The 21,707-nt window shown below is 41.2% G+C and overlaps 1 protein-coding gene across 1 annotated transcript; it reads right to left on the bottom strand.

Annotated features, from left to right (window-relative positions):
- Positions 1-1,885: 1,885 nt before the first annotated feature.
- LOC139744638 (monomeric sarcosine oxidase-like) lies at positions 1,886-20,906 on the bottom strand. Its single transcript, XM_071655068.1, has 8 exons — positions 20,524-20,906; positions 20,097-20,166; positions 18,209-18,400; positions 8,696-8,906; positions 8,244-8,410; positions 4,858-5,044; positions 2,872-3,005; positions 1,886-2,112 (listed from the first exon to the last, which is right to left on the bottom strand). Exons 1-8 carry the CDS (start codon positions 20,615-20,617, stop codon positions 1,944-1,946), a joined length of 1,224 nt encoding a protein of 407 aa, XP_071511169.1. The 5' UTR covers positions 20,618-20,906; the 3' UTR covers positions 1,886-1,943.
- Between the last annotated feature and the right edge of the window lie 801 nt (positions 20,907-21,707).

Consider the following 21,707-nt stretch of genomic DNA (forward strand, 5'->3'; position numbering starts at 1 on the left):
TAAACAGCTAAGTGGTCTGGGTCTTTTAGCTTTAAGGTTATGTTACAAGTACATCACAAAAATCAAGGGCAAGTCATAAAGGCCAAGAGTATTTTGATTAATAATAACATTCGGTACAATTGTATATATATATATATATATATATATATATATATATATATATATATACATATACATAAAATTATGCCAAATACGATTATATTATACCATGATATACAAAGAAACTATTTTTGTGCACATGCACTCATTTCAATGTTTATATATAAACATTACGAGGAAACAAACGAGTGGACAAAAACACAAACAAAGAACTATTTTATGTGCAAAAGCGCACATTACTGAGTAGTTAGGTGCTTCAGTTCATCTTAAAATCACTTATGGGATTCTTTGCACGTGATGACACTTACTACAGATGAAATAACGAATACTTTTAGATTGTAACAAAGGCAAATATGCAGAATGAAGTAAGTGGAAATGTATGGAGGCATTTGTGTGTGTGTGTGTGTGTGTTTGTGTGTGCTGTAAATAGCGTGTGGTGTGATGCATGTACAAAGAAGAAGTGTTCAAAGTTCAAAAGATTTCAGTTTTTATATCATGATACTGACGCGAATCTTATGGTACACGAAAAACTCTTATTTTCCTGACACGCTTAGCTGCATCTACTCTACAAAGCAAATTCCATAAAAATTACGTTCATCTGGTGGAAGGCTTTCTTCGCGTTTATGAGGCAATTTGTTGGAACAAAACAAATTACACATCTATATTGTTAAAATCATGTACATGCATATTGTCACGTTGCCCTTAGCGTTTACCGATACTCAAACATACTGACAACACAATTCATACTGTATTGTGTTTTTACGCTGTCCGCATTATCATGATTATGCACATAACACTATAAGTACCAGACATCCTCAAATTCGCCACTGTAGAAATACCGCAGAAACCGTAGAAATACGAAAAAAGAAATAGGATACGTATGTATACTCATTACTGGCCATTTGGACTGAATGTAAAATCAAACGCAGAATTTGGGAAGATACGTAAGACCTGGAAGAAGAGCGCCATCCTCCGTGACTCAGTGACGTCACCGCGTCTTCTGGAAGCATCGACATGACAGGAACGGCAAAAGCTTACCTTCCGATGTCAATGTACATGCAGTCCTGACGCCATAATCGCATTATTACGGGGGTACTTGCTTATGCTGACGTCACGCTGTCCCCAAATTGATACAAGATGGCCACACGAATATGAATATTCGAGTTCGCGCGAAGTTAGCCCCGAGCTTGGTCGAAAGCCAATCAATAGGCGAAACAAGTGCGATGCCTACAAAAGATCACACGATGGTACCAGAACCACACATGAAGGCTGCACTAAGATGTGAATCCTTTTTGATAAGTTTACCCGAAGACCACACAAAGGCCACGCTATGGACAGACGACGTAATGTAAAGGGTAAAGTTAAAATGGACACAAGAATTCAACACGAAAATTAACCTTCACAAGGTCTTCGGCAGGTTTTTTTTTTGTTTGTTTGTTTGTTTGTTTGTTTGTTTATTTGTTTGTTTTATTTTCTTTGCTTTGTTGTTTCTATGCCAAAGATTTTGTCACCTTTCACGAAGTTGCTACCGGAGCTTGGGAAACTCCATCGACGGCGGTCATGCGGTGACGTTCTAAGATTGCCCTCTCGAATGACCCAAATTTTATACGATCAGAGTCAAATTAGAATATTTCCTTTATCGTGCGTCCATCTGTGTTCAATCTTGGGAAGAGTGTGACGCCTGCAGTAAGGAACGGACAGACGAATCATCAAGACCACGAATAATCGGCACACGAGCGGTGGGGGAGCCAACCGTGAACAACTACTGAAATTCACTTGCAGACGACATTACACAGCGCGTATATACGACAATGGCGTGGTTGCCATGCCCTTGGATTGCGGAATTACAGCTTCGACTGGGTGAGCTCCTCCTTTTTTATACCAAGTTGGAAGCAGGGCTCGAAGCAGGGGTCCGTGATGGCCTCCCTCTCCATCTTGAAGGTGCTGATGTCGAACTCCGTCCGCCCATCAATGGCCAGCTGGCTCAGGATCTTGCCTAACACCGCAGCAAATCTGAAAACAAGGAAGCAATGGCAAGTAATGATTTGCAGGCTTTATAGGGGATGGCTACTATCTGATCAGTGGGAATCAGTGGGAATGCTGGAGGATGATTGTTCCAATCCTTGTGGGATTCATTTAAGAGTACATTATATATCTATTGTTGTGTGAATATTATTTGCTTCAGAATGGTCTCATATTCAAGTAATGTGCAGTTTAATATTTCCAGGTTAGCGTGCCTGGTCAGTGACGGGGCATTAATCTGCACATTACTTGAATATGAGACCGTTCTGAAGCAAATAATTTTCACACAACAGTAGATATATAATGTACTCTTAAATGAATCCCACAAGGATTGGAACAATCATCCCTCAGCATTCCCACTGATTCCCACTGATCGGTTACTAGCCATCCCCTTTAATCTAGGTAGCTGTCTCTAGGCAACAAAGTGGTAGTTCCGTGTCTCTGTGAAACGGAACGTTAGCGAAACGCTTCCCTAAGACCTCATATCTTTGGTTGTTGTTTTTTTATAAAGTTATAAACTATACAGAGTATATCCTGATGTAAACAAATTAGCTATGAATATTCAGATCTGCCAACATTTATTGGTATGGTACTTTCTTCCATTTGCATTAACTACGCATGAACAAAGGGAAAATTGATACTTAAAGGAATGAATAAATTGTGAATGGTTCGAGAATCTAATAAGTGTAGTAAAATCAGCAAAATAATGAGGAAACAAAGAACAACACTTCACCCAGTGGTAAAACTCACTTGTAGGCGTGGCCAGCCCCACAGCAGAAAATGACGTCAGGGTAACCAGTCTTACGGCAGTTGTCAATCACAAAATGTCTGTCTGGCGTCATGGCGTAGAGACAGGTCTTTGTGTACAGTATTGGTCCAAGAGCCTTGATGTACAGGGAGCGAATACAGATTGAGTTTTCTGTCATTGGGCCTTTATACATGTCTGGCTGTCTGTTTGTCACTTCAATTCATGTCTATTGAAAGCATTCCTAGTCAAGGCATTCGAAGTCTAACGCAGGAGTCTTTAATGCGGCAACGGTCTTTACAGAAAAAAGAATATATTCTGTAACTTTATTGGTCCATGGCTGTGCGTTGATTTTTACTTGAAACAAGTTCGATACAAATAACTATTACATTCACTGACGATGAACAGTACAATCATGATATTGCGCTTTTGTGGCATGACTTGTAGCGCGACTTGTATCATAACTGTGTCTTGTAGATGGCTAGCATGCAGCCAGTAAATTTGCCAGGCGTCGCTAATCACTGGACGCATGATTGAAAAAGAAGAGGGACTTGAGGGAAAAAATTGTCTTCCGTTCTGTAAAACATATGATGCGCATTATTACCCGCGGGTCAGCAGGACTAGCGGCGCGTCGTGGGTTAAACGTCTCATATAGTTACCTTTTATATGCACACAATTAGACCCGTGCATCATTGGTAAATTATGTAACATATGCATCGTTTACAACAGTGTTGAATTACGAATAGTTCACATGGCGTGGGTGTATCAAAATGGAATGACAGTGGCAAATATCAGGCTATGCTTAGACTGACTACTTCGCTCTTGGAATAGATATTATTTTGTGTCATTAATGTGAATGATGACAAAATAATATGTGCAATGGAATGTTATGTACTTTCATATCATGGACGCTAGATGTACCTGTATAATCTTCCATCTAAGTGTATAGCGGATTTCCAAAACAATGGTACCGATATGAAAACACAAAAGAAATCCAGAATATCTCCAATATCTCTAGAAGGGTAGGGACAGTTGTGAAAATGGTAGCACAGTTGAACAATATGCTTTTCGTGGTTACAGAAGTGAAGCACAGGAAACAAAGAAAGAAGCAAAAAACAAAAACAAAAAAGAACAAAACATGATGATGACAGAGAATGGTAACTGCTTGTATACATGGGCAGAAATGATAGAGCAACCGAAGAAATGATCAAAAAGTTATCATTCCGTTGTGTCCATATTATGTTAAATGTATAATGCATAATGATAATCATGTTTAAATGCTACACAGAAGTATGATGGAACCTACTTAAAGGTCAGCTTGTTAAGCGTAGGTCCTAGTATTGAACCAAGTGTAAAGAGCTGGGATAGGACCAAAATATAGAAAACAAAAAGAAAAGACAAAACTACTCGGGGATATAGCAAAGTCTTTTCAAATACAGATGAAGACAACAAATAAACCATATGCTGCAGACGGATTAACAGTTGTTATTATAGCAATGTTGACAGTATAGTGTAGTGTAACAGTTCGATTTTGAAAATTACAAAACTGAATTGTGGGTTCCCAGAAGAGACGGGGAGTCTTCAGGAGAGAAAACAATAATCATATACCAACAATTCAAGAATAATCTACCAGCCAGTTGCAATGAAGTGAGCACAACAATGCCAGCTGTTACCGTGCCTTCGAAGCCTTCAGAGTAGAAAGGGGAGGTGATAATAAAAAGGTGGGATCCGCCCTTCATCAGGACCTCTTTAATTTGCTTTGTTAAGAAGATTTCTATTTGAAGTTACCCATGATGATGCATGTCTTATTGTCAAAGTATTTAACAGAGAGAAAGCCGTGAAGTAACTCAAGAAATTCAGTAGGGCTAGAATGCAGTAGTTTATGAGTCCCCACCCCCCCCCCCAAAAAAAAGATAACTTTAATTGTATTGTATGGAGTTAAATTTTCTGATGGCACGTGACCACCAAATCGTCGGAAACTAATCACTCACCCTCGGCACATTTTCGGCGAGAAATTTCGTCATTTTCGTTTCTCGTACTGGGTCGGGCGTGAATGTTCTCGTGTTGACACTAACCGCCTCGCCTGCCGCATCAATACCAGTCTTAAACCCGGTGTTCCCGTGGATGGGAACACCATAGTAAGAGTGATATGGGTGACAGAAGCTAAACGTGGGGCACCTACAAAAATGTGAGAAGCAGACATGAAATGTGCCACACATGAGATTTCTTCATTTCAAACGGTAATATGGACACACCGTTGAAATGTCTAGCCATTTTTTTGTTTTGCCTTCAAGGCTACCATAAATATTGTCGTGTCACGAATCGGATTGCCGCGCCTGAGTTTCCTGATGTTGTAGTCAGGTGAAGTCTTTGCAGGAAATGACTCCAACCCTACAGAGTATAGCAAAAGGAATAGCATTGTCATTGGAGCTTCGTCACGTGCCTCCTCTACTATATAAATTAATTATGATAAACTCGATCGTTGAAACGTCGGGTTCAGTTTGCCCTGAAGTGGAAGGTATTAGTACTACACAACAGTGGGTTATAGAAGACAACGTCCAACTTGAAGGGACGTGCAAGAACTTGCCAGGCTAGATAACAAAACAAGACAAATAAACAAAAAAACAAACCTTCCAAGCTCAATGCTTGTGACTTCTAGGCCCGAATTAACGAAGGTGGTAATGTATAATTGAAACTATGGTTTAAACCATGGACAATTTGTATGGAGCGCCAAGTGTCGCATGAACTATTTCGTTACGAAATCAGTCATTTCGTCGACGAATGACTTGGAGCAACAATGTCGGAGGCAGAAACCGCCTTCCAAAATGCCCAATATCTAGTCCAGCTCTAGACCAAAGCTCCCGACCCAAGATTCTGGCAATGATTACCAGAACGCCAGCTAATGCTCACTATAAGGCATAATCTTCATATTTTGCTTGTCATATGAATCAATAATCTGCACTCCGAAGGCCGCATGACGTGATTTCTGCTCGTGTTTGTTTCCCTCTCAGCTTGGGATATCTACTAGAGATCTACGAAGTTGACTCCATGGCGCTCAAATGAGGCGCTATGGGGAAAACCTGACGCATCGCCTGCACAGCTAAAGCTATACAGACAACTGTGTAGGTCCCCTGAAGTAATCTCGACACGATGGCGACGGGCATGACACATCGAAAGATTTCCTTCATGTGAAAGCATAGTGGAAGGAAAACAGAGGCAAGGCAGACCAAAGAGAGCATGGAAGGATGCCATCTGAGTATGGACAAATAATACCTATGTAAAACAATGAAAATGGGCTGAAGTTAGAACTGCGTGCACGAAGACAGCTGCAGCATACTCGGTCACAACGATATCCTCTGAAGTCAATGGGCAAGAGAATTGAGATTTGAGAGCTGGTTAAGATAGATATTGATAAAGCTTTGATTGAATTGAATTGAAATGAATAGATTTGCATTAAAATGAGTTGATTTGAATTGAATTGATATGAACTGATTTGAATTAAACCGAATATTTTACGTGACTGCCAAGGAATCATTGATAGGCCTAGCTACTTGTAATCAAGCAACCACGGGACTGACACCTTTAAGTTCCCTTCCCAGGACTATAGGCATTGAGGACAAAGTGGCCTGCCTGTCATGCCTTTGGCACAGTGACTGCCTGGAGAGTCGAACCAGGGCCCTCATGAAAGTCGACGAACTTATCCACTAAGCCACAATAGCTGTCAGTTTAAAGGGATGGTATGGTTATGATTTCAATAAAGCAACTTTCCCTACAACCTTCCCGTACATCTAATGGTTAAAACATTGCGTGATCGTTGGTGAAGCAGCGACAAAATTTTTCAAGTTCACGCAGCAACGACCAAGAGAATGAATGGACCCAGCGAATTCTACCGTAACTCAACGTGTGTATTCCAAATGATAAAGCGAGATGCCAATTTGTACAGATCTTTCAGTCAAGGACAAATTCGTGATTACATTCAGGTGGGACTGAGATTACTCCGAAGTAGCTTTTTCCGCAGGCTTGCGGTCCGATGAGGGAATAATGTTGCTGATGTAAAAGTTATAGATAGGGTAAGCTCGAAAACTTTTTCTGATAGGCCGCTGGCCCTGTTCCAAACTAAGATACAAACAAGTTTGTTGATCTGAAGACTAAATTGTAGTTGGAGTGCCTTTGAAACTTCAGGCAAGGAGCTGGATAGTTCCGTGGTTCACGATTCCGTAGATTCAATTTGCATGGGTTGGTCTAAAAACGATATCAACTGTTCTTTCGTCCAGAGATGCGTGTTTTATTTTCCATAACTGAATGGCAAGCGTGTTTATTGAATTAGGTAGCTCAAGTTTTCTTTTCATGGTTTAATTCATTAGGCATCATTTTGAAACGCTGCCTTGGACAAACATTCAATTGTCTCCATGGCTTAAACCATGAATTCCTTTTTAGTTGGCCTCCTACTTGTTAGGGTATTCGAAATCAGTGGGTCTCTTCAACAACATATAAAGAGATGACGATCGCTTTCAAATCGTCTAAAGCTTCCATGACGTGCGCGCAAAGTCGGTTAAACCAAATGTCCCAATTTTCATCCTATTTCATAGTCACAGCCAACTGTCGCACCTAATGACGCAGCCAGTATAACGCAGAAAAAATCTGACATCTTAGCGTTAATATGAGATGAAGTGATTGCAAACATTGTGACCAATATCATCTTGCTGTAAATGTAAGTGAGCATGGTTTATGTATGGCTTGTTGCACTGATATGTTTTCTCTGAATTCCGTCTTTGGGTTTTGGGTCCAACTCACCCTGGGGCACAATTCCTCTAAAACTCCACTTGCCCTCGATACCCTCTCAGTATCTGGAACATACGTGCGGGTGGAAGCAGTGACGGGCGGGCCCGATGCATCTAGTCCGATCTTAAAGCCGGTATTACCATGAATTGGCAAGGCGTATGGTGACGGCCCAAGACCAGGGTGGTAAATAAAGATGGGACACCTTTGGGAAGTGAATAAATGTCACATGTCCCCAGTTATGCCATGGCTTAACGTTTAGATGTCTGACAATCCGCACATGATGATATATTCAACAAGTTGATCCAGTAGATGTCTCACAACTCCTTTCTTTAATACCTCGGGGATCTCTGCTGTTATGGGCACTGCCTATAAAGATATGACAATCATTCATTTTCCCTCCGATACAACATTATCCCTTCTTTAAATCATGTAAATAATCAATATTACAGTCATGTTCAAAATTATATCTTAATCTTGCAGATGACACCGTGTACCATAGCAGAGCACAGACATTTTAAGTTACTGTTTGAATTACCCTTGTAACATGAATATTTTCGGGGCAACCTGAATGTGTCCCTGGCCCTTTTATGCCTACCTCTCCTTGGTGAATTCCTTCATGTGGGGCGTGGCGTAGTAGGTGACCTGCTCCTGGGTGACGGTGAGTGGTATCTTCACCCCAACAGACGACAAGACTTCATTCATCCAGGCACCTGCTGTGATCACCACCTTCCTGCACAGGAAGTCACCTTTGGTTGTACAGACCTGATCAAGCAGATGTTTCCACAATAACTGGGTAAGTTGTCTTAGAGTTTTATATGTTTGTACTGTGTTTTTTGCCAAAGGTGCGGAAGGCGGCAGCCCCCCCCCCCACGTTTCCACGGACCCTGTTAATAAATTTGTTCAACATAATCTCCAGAAATCAAATGTTCAGAACCTACATTTCGAACTGATCTTATTGAAGTTCCCTCCGTGAGGATAATGCTAATTTCATCAATGCTACAGAGCAGGTTGTGAAGATAGAAAGAAGGAAATCCTTGATGCATGTACCTTTGTCAAGTTACCCTGTTTCGTCAACTTCATAACGGCAGCATTTTCGACGATGGTGGCACCGTGCAGTCGTGCCAGCTGGGTATGGATAGCGTTACCCATGGCAGCGTCTACCAGACCAGATTCTTGCTGGTAGAGACACACCCATTCTGGTGTTGGGTTGAACTGAGGAAACTTGTGGCGCAGACGTTCCCCTTCCAGTCTCTCATACCTGTACGAATGATTGAATTAAAATGCAGAACTGTTTTACGATGGATACCAAATACCTTTAAAGATGAATGAGAAGCTGTTGTTACGACCCAAGGAAGTGATCTCACTTCCCTAATACAACTAGAGGACAAAGCGAGCTTCAGATCTGCGACACTAACTAGGTGCGATCACACATCGCCGGTTTAGATGGCGGTTCATGGCGGATCGGTAAATCGCCGTGCTCCGCCAAAGACCGTGTTCACACCGTATACAAACCCTGGTCATCCGTCACTCATCCGCCATAAATCCCAGGAACCGTGGAGAACCGCGGAGAACCGCCAGAAAAAAATAAACATGTTTAATTTTTCGTGGCGGTCTTGGCGGTTTGCACCTCAAGATCCGTGATAATACCGTGTTAACACCGCCATAACTTTTCATGCAAAAACAAATGTTGAAATTAAACGAGAATAATGCCTCCGGCGACACTTCATGGCGGAGCAATAAAAAAAAAATTGGGGAAAAAGCAAAAATGAACCCATAATAGTAGATCGAGTATTGTATTGAATGCTAAAGTTTCATTACTTTTTTATTCTAACGCATAGAGTAAAACAGAAAATTTTAATATTCAAAAAGGTTTTAGGTTTGTGGAATAGTACATCAGTTTCTTTAACAGGCGTGTGCATAATTTTGTTAAAGCTTGATAGTTTAAAAGAAGGCCGGCTACGTGAACCTGTAAGTTATACACAGAAGACTTCTGTGAATATGTTGGGTTCTGCTTTCGTTATTATGTATGCCTTTTTGTAAGAGTACATGTTGATACAGACATGATGAAACTTAATTAAGAGAGTAGAGGGAAAAACGATGTTAAAAAAACACCATTATGTTACGTGAACCTGTAAATAAACAGGAGACTATGTAGATATAATCATATTCGTTGATATGTATGTCTTTTTATTGACTGTTGTTAGAGATATATGAAAACTTAATTAAGAAAGGGAAAAAAAGATGTTGGAACAAGCAAGTACTTCTACATCACTTGATATATTTAAACCTGCAAATGAACAGGAAATTGGTAAACCATGTTGGAATCTGCTTTGACATGTATGTCTTTTTAATGACAGTTAATACAGATATTTTAAAAGTTAAAAGAAAGAGAAAAAGGGCATCATGTTGAACTTGAAGACAATTTATTATTGCATCACTTATTTCTATCTGTAAATACACAGGGTGTTACAACGTTTCGCATTTTCTTTTGAAATTCTCTTTTTGTACCTAACAAAGCAATACCTCCTTGTCGTAACCCATTGAAGACGAGTGAAAGGGCTCTGATTGCATCCAACTACAAAGGCTTGGTATAGACTCCTCCACCTTTTGGGGAGATCCGTGTTACTACCGCGCCAATCCGCGTTAGCGCCGTGTACAAAACGTGTTGAGAACGTAGTCACGTCGCGTTTAAGTGCATTCCGCCATCGGTGGGACACGGCTCACGGCGGTTTGAGAACCGCCATGAACCGCCATCTAAACCGGCGATGTGTGATCGCCCCTTAAGCCCCGGTCACACAGCGCTTTACGGCTTAATCACGACAAAAACACGTCTAAAAGTGGTCTCCCGTGTTGTTCGTGTTGTTCGCGTTAATGTCGAGTTTAAGACGAACTACGGTCGATTTATAGACGTGGCAGGACGCGGGAAAAATCAGAACGGCGTCGAACGCGGTAAAAAGTTTTGAACTGCTCAAAATTTTATTCCGCGGACAACCACGGGCGGTACACGTGGTAAAGACGTGCAACACACGTGAAACACACGTGATAATCCGTGTTCCGGCAGTGATTAAAACTTGGGGAGACGCGGAAAGACGTGGGTAAGACGCGAAAGTTCAGCGGTCTGTCAAGGGCAGAGCACGGTCATCTGACGCGTGTTACGCATTGATATCACGGCAAATAGCATGTGTTTAGTGGCTTATCACTGACAAATGGATTTTCCACGTACATACACATGGGCGTCACCAGGGGGGGTGCGTTGGGTGCGAACGCACCCCCCTTCAGATCCTTTAAAAAAAAAAAAAAAAAATTAGTCTGCGAGCGACCTCAACGCCGGACGCTAAATAATTATTCTTTTCTACTTTTTTTTTAATATTTTGCACCAGGGACACACACACACACACACACACACACACACACACACACACACACAAAAACAATTCGCACCCCTGGTTCTGGCAGCACTGATTTTATACTTATCTATTAGTATTCTACAGTGTTTACTATTTATCGACCATACTGTACATCCGTACGATACGGAGCACTTATACACGTTTGCATGTACGTGTGCTACTTACAAGCATGTAGGGTCTATGTACGTTACTTCTGACCAATCCATATTGCCAGCCCAAGAGCGAGCCTTAGCCTCATTAAAAAAAAAAAATAAAAAGAAATGGAGGGGCAAGCATATTAATTGCCCCCCCGTAATCAATAATTCCCGAAATGAGAAGATTTTCTTGCTTTTGAAAGAAAACAAAAATGTTGCCCCCATGAAAATATTGGAAGGCAAGCGCACCATTTGCCCCACCCCACATAATCATAATTCCCGCGATGAAAAGATTTTCTTGCTTTTTTGTTAGAATTCAAGAAATCTGTCCAATTATTTCACCCAAAAGCAATGGCGTAACTACGGAGAGGGGGGGGGGGGGGTGCGGCCCCTCCCAATCCGCTGGTAAAAAAAAAAGGATTTCCCGAAATAGTAGTTCAAGTGTTAGTAAACTGCTTTTGAATGAAAGGGTGATCCAGAAATAAGATATCTTTCTATGATTTCTTTTAACCATAATTAAATAGGTATATAGTGTGAAACATTGTTCAAAAAGCCCGGACCCGACAAAAGATTGTGATTCCTGGTTGGCATTCTGCATATAAGCAGGATGTGCGCAGTATACTCAGTACATCCGAACGAAGAGTCGCTACAATCAGGGGCTTCCACCTCCCTGCTACAATGTTGCGCAATGTGATGTAGAATGTACACCTTTGTACCTTACGCTTCGTTATATCAAAGCTAGATCATTGATTTTGCAGTGTTGCTTTACATACTAGTCTATATATATATATATATATATATATATATATATATATAAATGTCTTGCATTGCCAATAAAAGGACTTGACCTGGGTTAATTCCTAACTTTTCCATGTATATAATATACACACACACAAACAAACACGCACAATTAGTTTAGGGGATGCTCTAAAGTGCAGATTTTGGACATCCTTTCAACGCTTGGTCACTTCGACGCCACCTCGCTGGTCATACCTCCCCCAGTCATGAACATAAACCCACACCCTTGACTACCAGTGGCGGATCCAGGGGGTGGGGCGCACCGGGCGTCCCCCCCTTTAATTTTCAAAGCGAAAAAAAAAATAGCTGCAAACGGCAGTTTGTGGACAGTAAATAATGTCAAATTTTCAAGCTTGCTCGCTCCTCTCGCTTGTTAGTCGTAATGCCATTCTCCTGGAGTTGCTGCCAGTAATTGCCGGCAGTTGCGCCTGGTGCGCCCCCCTTAATTTCCAAAGCGAAAAAATATACTTGAAGCTACAAACGGCAGTTTGGGGACTGTAAAATGTCAAAATTTTCAAGCTCGCTCTCTTCACTCACTCGCATTCAATCTTTATGCCATTCTTCTGATGTTGCTGCCAGTAATTGCCGGCAGTTGCGCCTGGTGCGCCCCCCCCCCCCTTAATTTCCAAAGCGAAAAAATATAGCTGCAAACGGCAGTTTGGGGAATGTAAAATGTCAAATTTTTCAAGCTCGCTCGCTCCGTTCGCTCGCATTTAATTTTTATGCCATTCTTCTGATGTTGCTGCCAGTAATTGCCTGCAGTTGCGCCCGGTGCGCCCCCCCCCCTTAATTTCCAAAGCGAAAAAATATGGCTAAGAACGGCAGTTTTTAGACTGTAAAATGTAAAATTTACAAGCTCGCTCTCTTCGCTCGCTCGCATTTAATCTTTATGCCATTCTTCTGATGTTGCTGCCAGTACTTGCCTGCAGTTGCGCCCGTTGCGCCTCCCCCCTTAATTTCCAAAGCGAAAAATATGGCTAAGAACAGCAGTTTTTGGACTGTAAAATGCAAAATTTTCAAGCTCGCTCATTCCGCTCGCTCGAATGTAATCATTATGCTCTCTTGATATTGCTGCCAGTATTTGCCAGCAATTGCGCCCGATGCGCCCCCTTAAATTCTAAAGCGAAGAAATATAGCTACAAACGGCAGTTTGTTTGTTTTTTACTGTAAAATGTCAACATTTTCAAGCTCGCTCGCTCCCCTCGATCGCATTTAATTGTTATGCAATTCTCCTGATGTTGCTACCAGTAATTACCGGCAGTTGCGCCCGTTGCGCCCCCCCCCCCCCCACGCCTCCTTTATTTCCAAAGCGAAAAAATATGGCTCCAAATGGCAGTTTTGGGACTGTAAAATGTCAAAATTTCCAAACTCGCTCTCTTTGCTCGCTCGCATTTAATTACTATGCAGTTTACCTGATGTTGCTGCCAGTAATTGCCAGCAGTTGCGCCCGGTGCGCCCCCCTTAATTTACAAAGCAAAAAAATATGGCTACAAACGGCAGTTTTTGGACTGTAAAATGTCAAAATTTTCAAGCTCGCTCGCATGTAGTCGTCATGCCATTCTCCTGATATCGCTGCCAGTAATTTGTCGTTTCACACCGTCATTCCATAATCCATTTAGGGGGTATACCCTAACCCTTTCCCCGCTTGGTTTCCCTCAAAAAACAGTAAAAGTCTAGGGATTGAGAGCTTCCTATATTCCAAATGTCTGTCCAAAAAATCTCGTAAACATTTAGTGTCAAAACGCACCCCCCTTGAAAAAAAGCTGGTGACGCCCCTGCATACACGTGGCTGGACGTGGTTATCCGTGTTAAGGCAGTGCTTCAGCAGTGGAACAGTCGCCGACGGCCATGATACCCCGTACAAAGCACGGCCAAACCAAAATTGACCAAAAAGTTACCACTTACGACGACGTCCACCAGATTTTCAGAACTTTTTGTACGTGATTTAGACGTGGAGTGCTGTGTGACCGGGGAATTACATTTACGACGCGCTTCCTCCCAGGTTGGACAATGGAAACAGTTGTCTCGCGCATGGGCAGAACTCCACTTTTTTTTTCTTTGCCTATTAAACAGCGTCGTCTGAGTATCCTTGTCACAGATCTAAAGGTCGATAATGTCTATTTAAAAAATGAACGACGACGAAGACAATGTGAGAGACAATTAACCGAAGGAAGGAAAAAAAATGTATATATATATGCGTTATGGTCAGTTTTAACATTATAAAAAATAATTTTATGGAACAAAAATACAGGCCACAATACAGAAAACAGATTCATTTGTAATTTTTCATAATCTAGAAGTTTGTTCAGGGCTTTATTTCTCTTGCTTTTTTGACCCCATTCCCCCCCCCCCCCCCCGACGTTTCGCGTGATTATTCCGCAACGCGTGATGATCTCGCCGCGACATTTTATGACTTTTTTTCTTTCAAGTATTGCGCAACTTTTGAGACTAAATTTGTTGCTCCCGGGCATACCGTTTGAAGCCACGCCCCTTTGAAAAAAATGCGTCGACCCAAAAATTGCTCAAAAACATGATTTTGTGTACAAATCCAATGTAAATTGTGTTTTGCAATTAATTGATATAAAAATACATATTTTTACTTTCCATGGCTGATAATGATTTATTTTAGCCTGATTATGCTTTAAAAAGTTTCTGCGACAAAAAACCCAACAAAAACAAAAAGTGAAAAAACACAGAAATACATAAGAAATTCAATAAGCAATAAAATCCGTAAGAAATAATTATGAAGCCGATTTATTGTTTCAATATTATTGTTGAGGATATTGAAAAGAATATGTTCACCAAAAATTAGAAGTCTTGGAGCTTTATTTTTTGATTTATAATAAAAAAAAAATATTTTGCATAAATCAGCATAAATTGATTAATATAAAATACATAAATCAAAATTTGAACAATCTAACTATACAGTCTTGTAGATTACATTGGCCTCTATCTTAGTGCAAATTTTCGCGAGGATCGCACGATCCACGACCGAGATCTGAAGGGGGGCCAAAAAGCCCCCCCCCCCCAAGTCCCTCAAAAAACCCCGGTGGGATTAGGGTTAAAAGGGCATAAAACACACAGACACGCACGCACACACAAACAAACTCCCTCTTTCACACACACATGTTGTATGTACATTTATACAAAAGCAAACATGGATCATATCATGGAGACAATTCATACTAACTCCGGTCAAATAGTCAACGTGATATGTGCTGATGTTGATCATCCTGAACGAGCCATTCCAAAGGCAGACAAATTATGATAATGGACTCCTCATCATAACCACCCGTTGTGTTTATACACAAGGTATCGAAGCCTACGTGTCCCTGTCGACATTGGTAGTACCTCGATGACTCTCGAATTGTGAAAGGAACATACATCAGCCTTCTACAATTTATTGCTGACTCAGCATATCACGCCATCAGGTAAAAAGTAGGTTTGATGGTTCGAAGGTCGTCTCCATATCAGTTTACGATCGGCAATATCGGGTTCCAGGTTAAGGCTAGAGAAACAACAATGGCATAAGCTACATCCTTCCTGTTACTCTTTTATCTAACACGACCTGCATGGAGATAGGATAACGATGGAACCACATGACGGGGGGAGGGGGGATTAATTGGTACAAAACATGAAACATCCTTTCTAAATTGATCTTAATCTATATCCTACATGTTCTAACACATCAAACCTTGCAGGTCTTATACAATGTATATCTGTAAAGGAGGGATTGAATTAAATCTACTTGTAATTTACAATGAACATCAGTCCATATACTATTTAGTCGGCAGAAGGATAGACAAGCACATGATATAATAATAAAATATCATAATATGAATGATAAGACAATGCCTTTAAAAGGACGGAGATAAAGACAACACGAGAGATTATGACATCGAAGGGAGAAAAGAAAACATAATTCACATGCTTTCGTCGAGCAAGGGCCGAACTGAAGCATCGCAAAAAAAAAAGGTGGAATTTATGGAGCTAAACCACAAAAAAAAAAAAATTATTATAAAGTAGTCATTTATATGACAAAGGTCAAATCATCATACATCACAATTATCATGCAGACAATAATTCATTCTTAGGAAGGTCAAATATGCATGTTTTGCGTGCCATGTGCTGATGTTTATTATTCTAACTGAACCAATCCAACAATCAAAAGACAGACAAGAGGGAAATGATAGGACTGCTATCAGTAGTACAATGTAATAACCATCATCACCTCCATTGCGTTACAACAGTTATCGAATCCGACGTGCCCCCGTTGGCATTAGACCTATAGATAGTACCTCGATAATCATCGAAAGGAACAGATATAAAGCCTTCTACAGTTTACTGCTGACTCAGCAAATCACACCATCAGCTAAAAAGTAGGTCTGATTGTTCTAAGGTCATCACTGTTGTTTTTAGCTCTGCAATGTGAGTTCGAGATTAGGACTGGACACAACAATGGCAATAAAATAATGTCGTGTCTTTGCGGCTGGTTCGCACTTTTTCAGTTACCACAATGACCTGTAACCTGCAGAGAAATCAACAACGGAACCTCGTGACCCAGGAAGTTTGATACGGAACATAAACCCTCATGCTTCTTCCATCAAGATTTCACGTCCTATTTATGACAGCAACCCTTAGGATGAACAATAATTTTAACGTTTCTTTTTTTTATATTTCGTTTGTTTGTTTTATGAGTGACACGATGATATAGCCCCTTTGTCACTTCAATCCCTTGCTATAGCTAACTTGAAGGAACACTTGAACAAGGACACTGCAACATTATACAGTGTGGGATGTGGTAAAGCACACGTACCCTATCAAGCATACTGAGTAACAAACCAATGTCACAGTTTTTTGTTTTTGTTTTTTTGTCTGTCTGACGAATTGTTCTTGAAAGAGAGGCGAAGAGATAGCCCTGTATACTCTAAATAAGAGTGTACTTTACTTTGGAGTTGTACTGACCAATGAAATAGCAGACAACGTCAAACAAACCTCCTTATCTGTATGGACGTCTAAAGAAAACTCAGATATTACATGTCGATCAGCACTCATCTTTGGTCACTGCCATGCATGTAACGTTCGCTGATCTGGGAGGGCTTTGTGAGTATGTCAAGTCTTTCCCACGTTCTGCACTGATGTCTTCCCGAAGTTCAAGAGTGTTTTTGAATTTTTGCCAGGTATCAATTTCACTCATTCCCAAGAGATTTTGAATAAATCTCCACAGAACTTGGAACAAGTCCCAATATAGGATCTCGTATAGGATGTAGACCTAAGTGATAGAAACTATATCAGTGCGACAGCATCCCTCTCGTTCAGCGAACTAGAAATTCTGTCATTCCTTTGCACTGAAATCAGACTTGTTAGCTCTCCGATCCGGCTGAAGGAACGACATTGATGACTGATTCTGTATACTTTTGCTTTTAAGCAAAAACAATGAAGTGAAAACAGCTCGCTTCAGGGCATTGAATTATAGAATATGATATAGAATTGCATTATACGTGTTGTCAGTGTATACTTGTGGTGTAGCAGGGGATGAATCAAGTGAAAATGGCGACATGTTATTCAAACTACTTGACATTGTCTAGTGCCCGTCATGGTAGCTCTGTGAAGGATATCACGCTTTGAATAATAGCTGGTAAAAGCTAATAATAAGGTCTTATTTACCCAGGGTAGCCTCATCAGTGTTGCAACTGCTCGACCAGAGAGCCCTGCCATTATTATTACTCTAGGGTTGCCAGGTACCAATTTATATACCTGGGTCGAGAGGGACATGGTGAGTAAAACATCTTGTCCAAGGACGTCAGCACTGGGCGGGATTCGAACTTGGGTCCTCCGATTGGGAGTCGGAAGTCTTATCCACTATGCCGCAGTGCCCCTACTGTTACCAGTTAATGTTACCAGTCCAGTTTTATTTAATTATCATGTCGTCTGCAGAAATTCAGATAGGAACAAAAGTATGCAAATTAAGGTTTGAATGAGCACACATCAGAGGGAGACTTGTAAAGCGTAGACATCCTCACCTCTCACTGAATGGCTGCATTGATTGTGACTCATGCTACCAACCCCTACAACACCTACCAACACCTACACACGTGAAACGTTATAGAATTTCATTGTTAACAGGGCCCTCTGATATAGAGTAGTGGCAACACTGAAGAGGCTACCCTGGACAAAGAAGACCTTATCATTATCATCATTCCCTGGCTTCCGGGACCTACTTTACATTCGCAGCATCCATGGCTTTGGCGTACTGCTCCACCACCTGTTCGCCTAGTGTACCCCTCTTGGTGATGTCCAAGCCACCAGTCTTGTAGACCACCTGTAGCCCGGACTCCCTCTCCGCCTCCGCCCATGCCTTGTACGTACCTTTGGCAAGCTCTACGTACTCCGGACCGCTGTAAGAGAGACGGCTGCGGAAAACAACAAAGAAAATGTACAGGAGAAAAGAGATTTTTTATTTTCATTTCAGTCTTGAATGCAGCAAGACATGCATACATAGAGATGTGACAACGATATTATGAATAAAATATGACATGACAGCAATATGAATAAAATATGGTATGACGATTTGACAGATAAAACAAAGTTACAATATGCAAAGTGAAGGGGTTATAAAAGAAGGCAATGAGTTTTTTTTTTAAATAACTCCGAGGAAAGTTAAACCCAGTGACTTCGTCTTTTCTTTAGAACTAATACAATCAACACATATCGACACTTGCGAACACGCACAAACACACATACACACTGAGAAGAAGGTTTGTCTTTCCATCTACATTTCATGCCTGTCGTCGTTTATTTATTTTTGAATCTTGTTGGGAAACGAGCTAAAAAAATCAGGCTGCCCAAGTTCGGCTGAAAAAAAGGAAGGACTATGATATTTGCAGAATCAAGTTAACAGCTATGACAGTGAGCAAGATTGTTCTATAGGTAGATATTCCAACTAGATGTTGGTAAAGTAAAATAAGGTAATATTTTTTTTTATCAGACTCTACAGTAGATGGAGCATTTCCATAATTGCTCAGACGTACCGCAGCGAATAAATGCTTGTATACTGTAGTTTCTGTACTTTACGTTGGATAAATCTCTGATGCTCTTACGTGTTCCTACTAGATGAGAAAAATCTTTAAGTTTCACATTATCTACACGATGCAATGTTAAAACACTCATTACGCAGAGGAAAGAAAGGTGTTAGGAATGCGGCCTGTATGTTAACTAATAGCTACGTATAGCACCATAAATCTCCGGTTCATTGCGACTAACTGTTTATAACGAACCTCATTTGATGAATCGTCGATTTTGATTGGTCAAAAGTGCAGTCACTAGTTTTCGCTATACTGCCCAGCAGTCAGGTAGAAGCGTGTATTATGTACAGTATATCTCGTAGTTGCACAATGGGAAATAATCGAATGCAGGCCTAATATCTCTGGCCAGTAGCACAATAACTTCATATCAGTGCCTTAATTTAACTCATACAAATGTTATCTCAAATTAACTGAGAAGCGGTATACAAAAACAAATATCGGCTGCCTCTTCTCGGGTCACTGTTAAAAAGTATTCGCCCTCGGTGACAGAACATCAGTTCTATATGCCCCGAGACGGTGAAGTCGAGGGCATTGCACTGTTGATTAATCACCTCTAGACAAATAGTGTTTGATCGTGCCCCTCGGAGTTGAGGAAATGTTATAAGGGGTCTATATTACGCGAATATATTATACGTTCCACATGGTGCATTTTTTTTTTTATCATTGTGGTATATGCGCTATGGTTAGGCCCTGATACCAGATAGCAACAATGGGCTTGATTGCAGTCATTTAAAAATGAAGAATGTTGGAGTTAAAATGGTATAAAATCGCATCTTCTCTGCCAATGAATAAAAATCAGCATGTGATATTTCTTCGCGTTTTCAATGTCCTCAGTTTATGGGCAACGCTTCTTGGAGGATCATATACACCAGGGCCCCATTTTATAATAGATGCTAGGATAGTAACCCTTGCTGGAATGGCAATGATTTTGATTATATTCATATTACATGTATTATTTTTTGATTGCGCGTCAAAAACAACCATCACTGAGATACATGTGAGGTGATATCCGGGTTATTCTTACATAATCCTGGAGTGATCCTGTGAGCCCCCATTGTGGTGACCAAGGTCATACTGCTCCAAGCCCAGAACCCCTGAAAAAAAAGAACACATAAGAAAATATATACTGCAATAAGATAATCATGGTAGCAGCTGAACAGTAAAATAACACAAGAGATGGTGGTAGACCCCTTGTGAAGACAATAGTACTGAGGTCGATCAGTTCTAGCCCAACCAACGAAATAATTGTACTGACCATTTATTACTAGTATAGAGACAACTTCTGACCACTCATGCACTCCAATGCAACTTTTATTTTAGCTCAAAACTTGGCAGGTGAACAGTACCAAATAACTGAGTGTACTATGGGGATAGACCACGGAGGTAGTTATACCAGGGAGGTGGAAGAGAGATCCACCTCCCTGGTTACACAATTAACTCGGCATACTCACTTTTCCCAGCTCTTTTAGCAAGCCAGTAGACAGCGGCGCTGCCGATCCCTCCGCAACCAACAACAATGTAGTCGAACTCTTTTGGAGTAGACATATTAATGCCGATATGTCTGTCCTGCTTTAAAGGGGCAAGTGACAGGGCACAAACTGAACTGGACAGATGTGAATAATGTGCAGCGAATGCACTTGAGCAGCCCTCCTTCACCAGTCAGATTCAGAAATAGGATGACCAGGAGCTTCTGCTTTGAAACCGAGCTTCAAATATACTAGTATGGAGAAACCCGCGAGCAATGGTGTGCGTAGATTCGAATAATCCCAATATGAACTCTGTGCCGTTGTTACTCGTACGTGTAAACAAAATAAAAGTATTGCGGTGTGGTGTACTGACTTTAATCTTACCCTTTGCGTTTCTCTCCGTTATATATATACACCGTGTATCTGTACCAAAGAGCTAATATACAATACGCACGTAGGACAATGTTCAATCAGGTCGGTGAGAACCGGTTCAATCATGGACTTTTATCTCCATGGTTCAATCACTGATCTCTGTAGGAAATATTTCCTATATAAATAAGTGGGTTCAATCATGACGGTACAAAGACCCGACTTTGTACCTCCATGGTTCAATACAGTGTATGTGCACGTTCAGTCGCTTTTGTCAGACTAGTCTTTATCACAGTCCCTTTCGCTGTAGTACGAACTTGGAAGAGAAGAAAATAACACCATGGAGCTCCATGTCAGCGGAGAGGATGCGGACGGAGCAAAGCCACCATGAAAAGCCAGATAGGCCATGGGGTGAGCCGGTGTGGTAGGAGATAATGTCCGTCCGGAGAAACACTCCGGGGGACCTTATTTCCGGGTTCGAATTTAGGAAATAGTATCCTAGGACCAAATATCCGTTTCACAAGGACCTAATCGCCGCTGAGGGGGGATCGAATCGCCGGGTTTATACGAAGAAGCCTATTCGGGGGACCAAATCGCCGCTGAGGGGGTCGAATGGGCGGGTTTATACGCAAATTCGGGGGGACCAAATCGCCGCTGAAAAAGGACTGGATCGGTGGGTTTAGAAGAACAAGCCTACTACATAGTATTCGGTAACATCAAAGGCCTCACGCTCCTTTTCCAGGCTCCCATAGAAACCTGTGTTAAATGCAGCATATTCTATGAATCATAAAAAATCAATC

Source organism: Diadema antillarum, unplaced genomic scaffold (genome assembly GCF_040938485.1).
Source record: "Diadema antillarum isolate AM-2024a unplaced genomic scaffold, OU_Dant_1.0 seq00001199_RagTag, whole genome shotgun sequence".
In the NCBI taxonomy this organism is placed as follows: Eukaryota; Metazoa; Echinodermata; class Echinoidea; order Diadematoida; family Diadematidae; genus Diadema; species Diadema antillarum.

Excerpts from the sequence above, each read along its gene's own strand:
- LOC139744638 (XM_071655068.1), bottom strand. The coding sequence starts at position 20,617 with ATGTCTACTCCAAAAGAGTTCGACTACATTGTTGTTGGTTGCGGAGGG. Across the intron at positions 8,411-8,695 it reads AACAGGGTAACTTGACAAAG|GTCTGTACAACCAAAGGTGA; the intron begins GTACATGCATCA and ends CTGCTTGATCAG. Across the intron at positions 3,006-4,857 it reads TCGCCGAAAATGTGCCGAGG|GCTCTTGGACCAATACTGTA; the intron begins GTGAGTGATTAG and ends CTGTACATCAAG.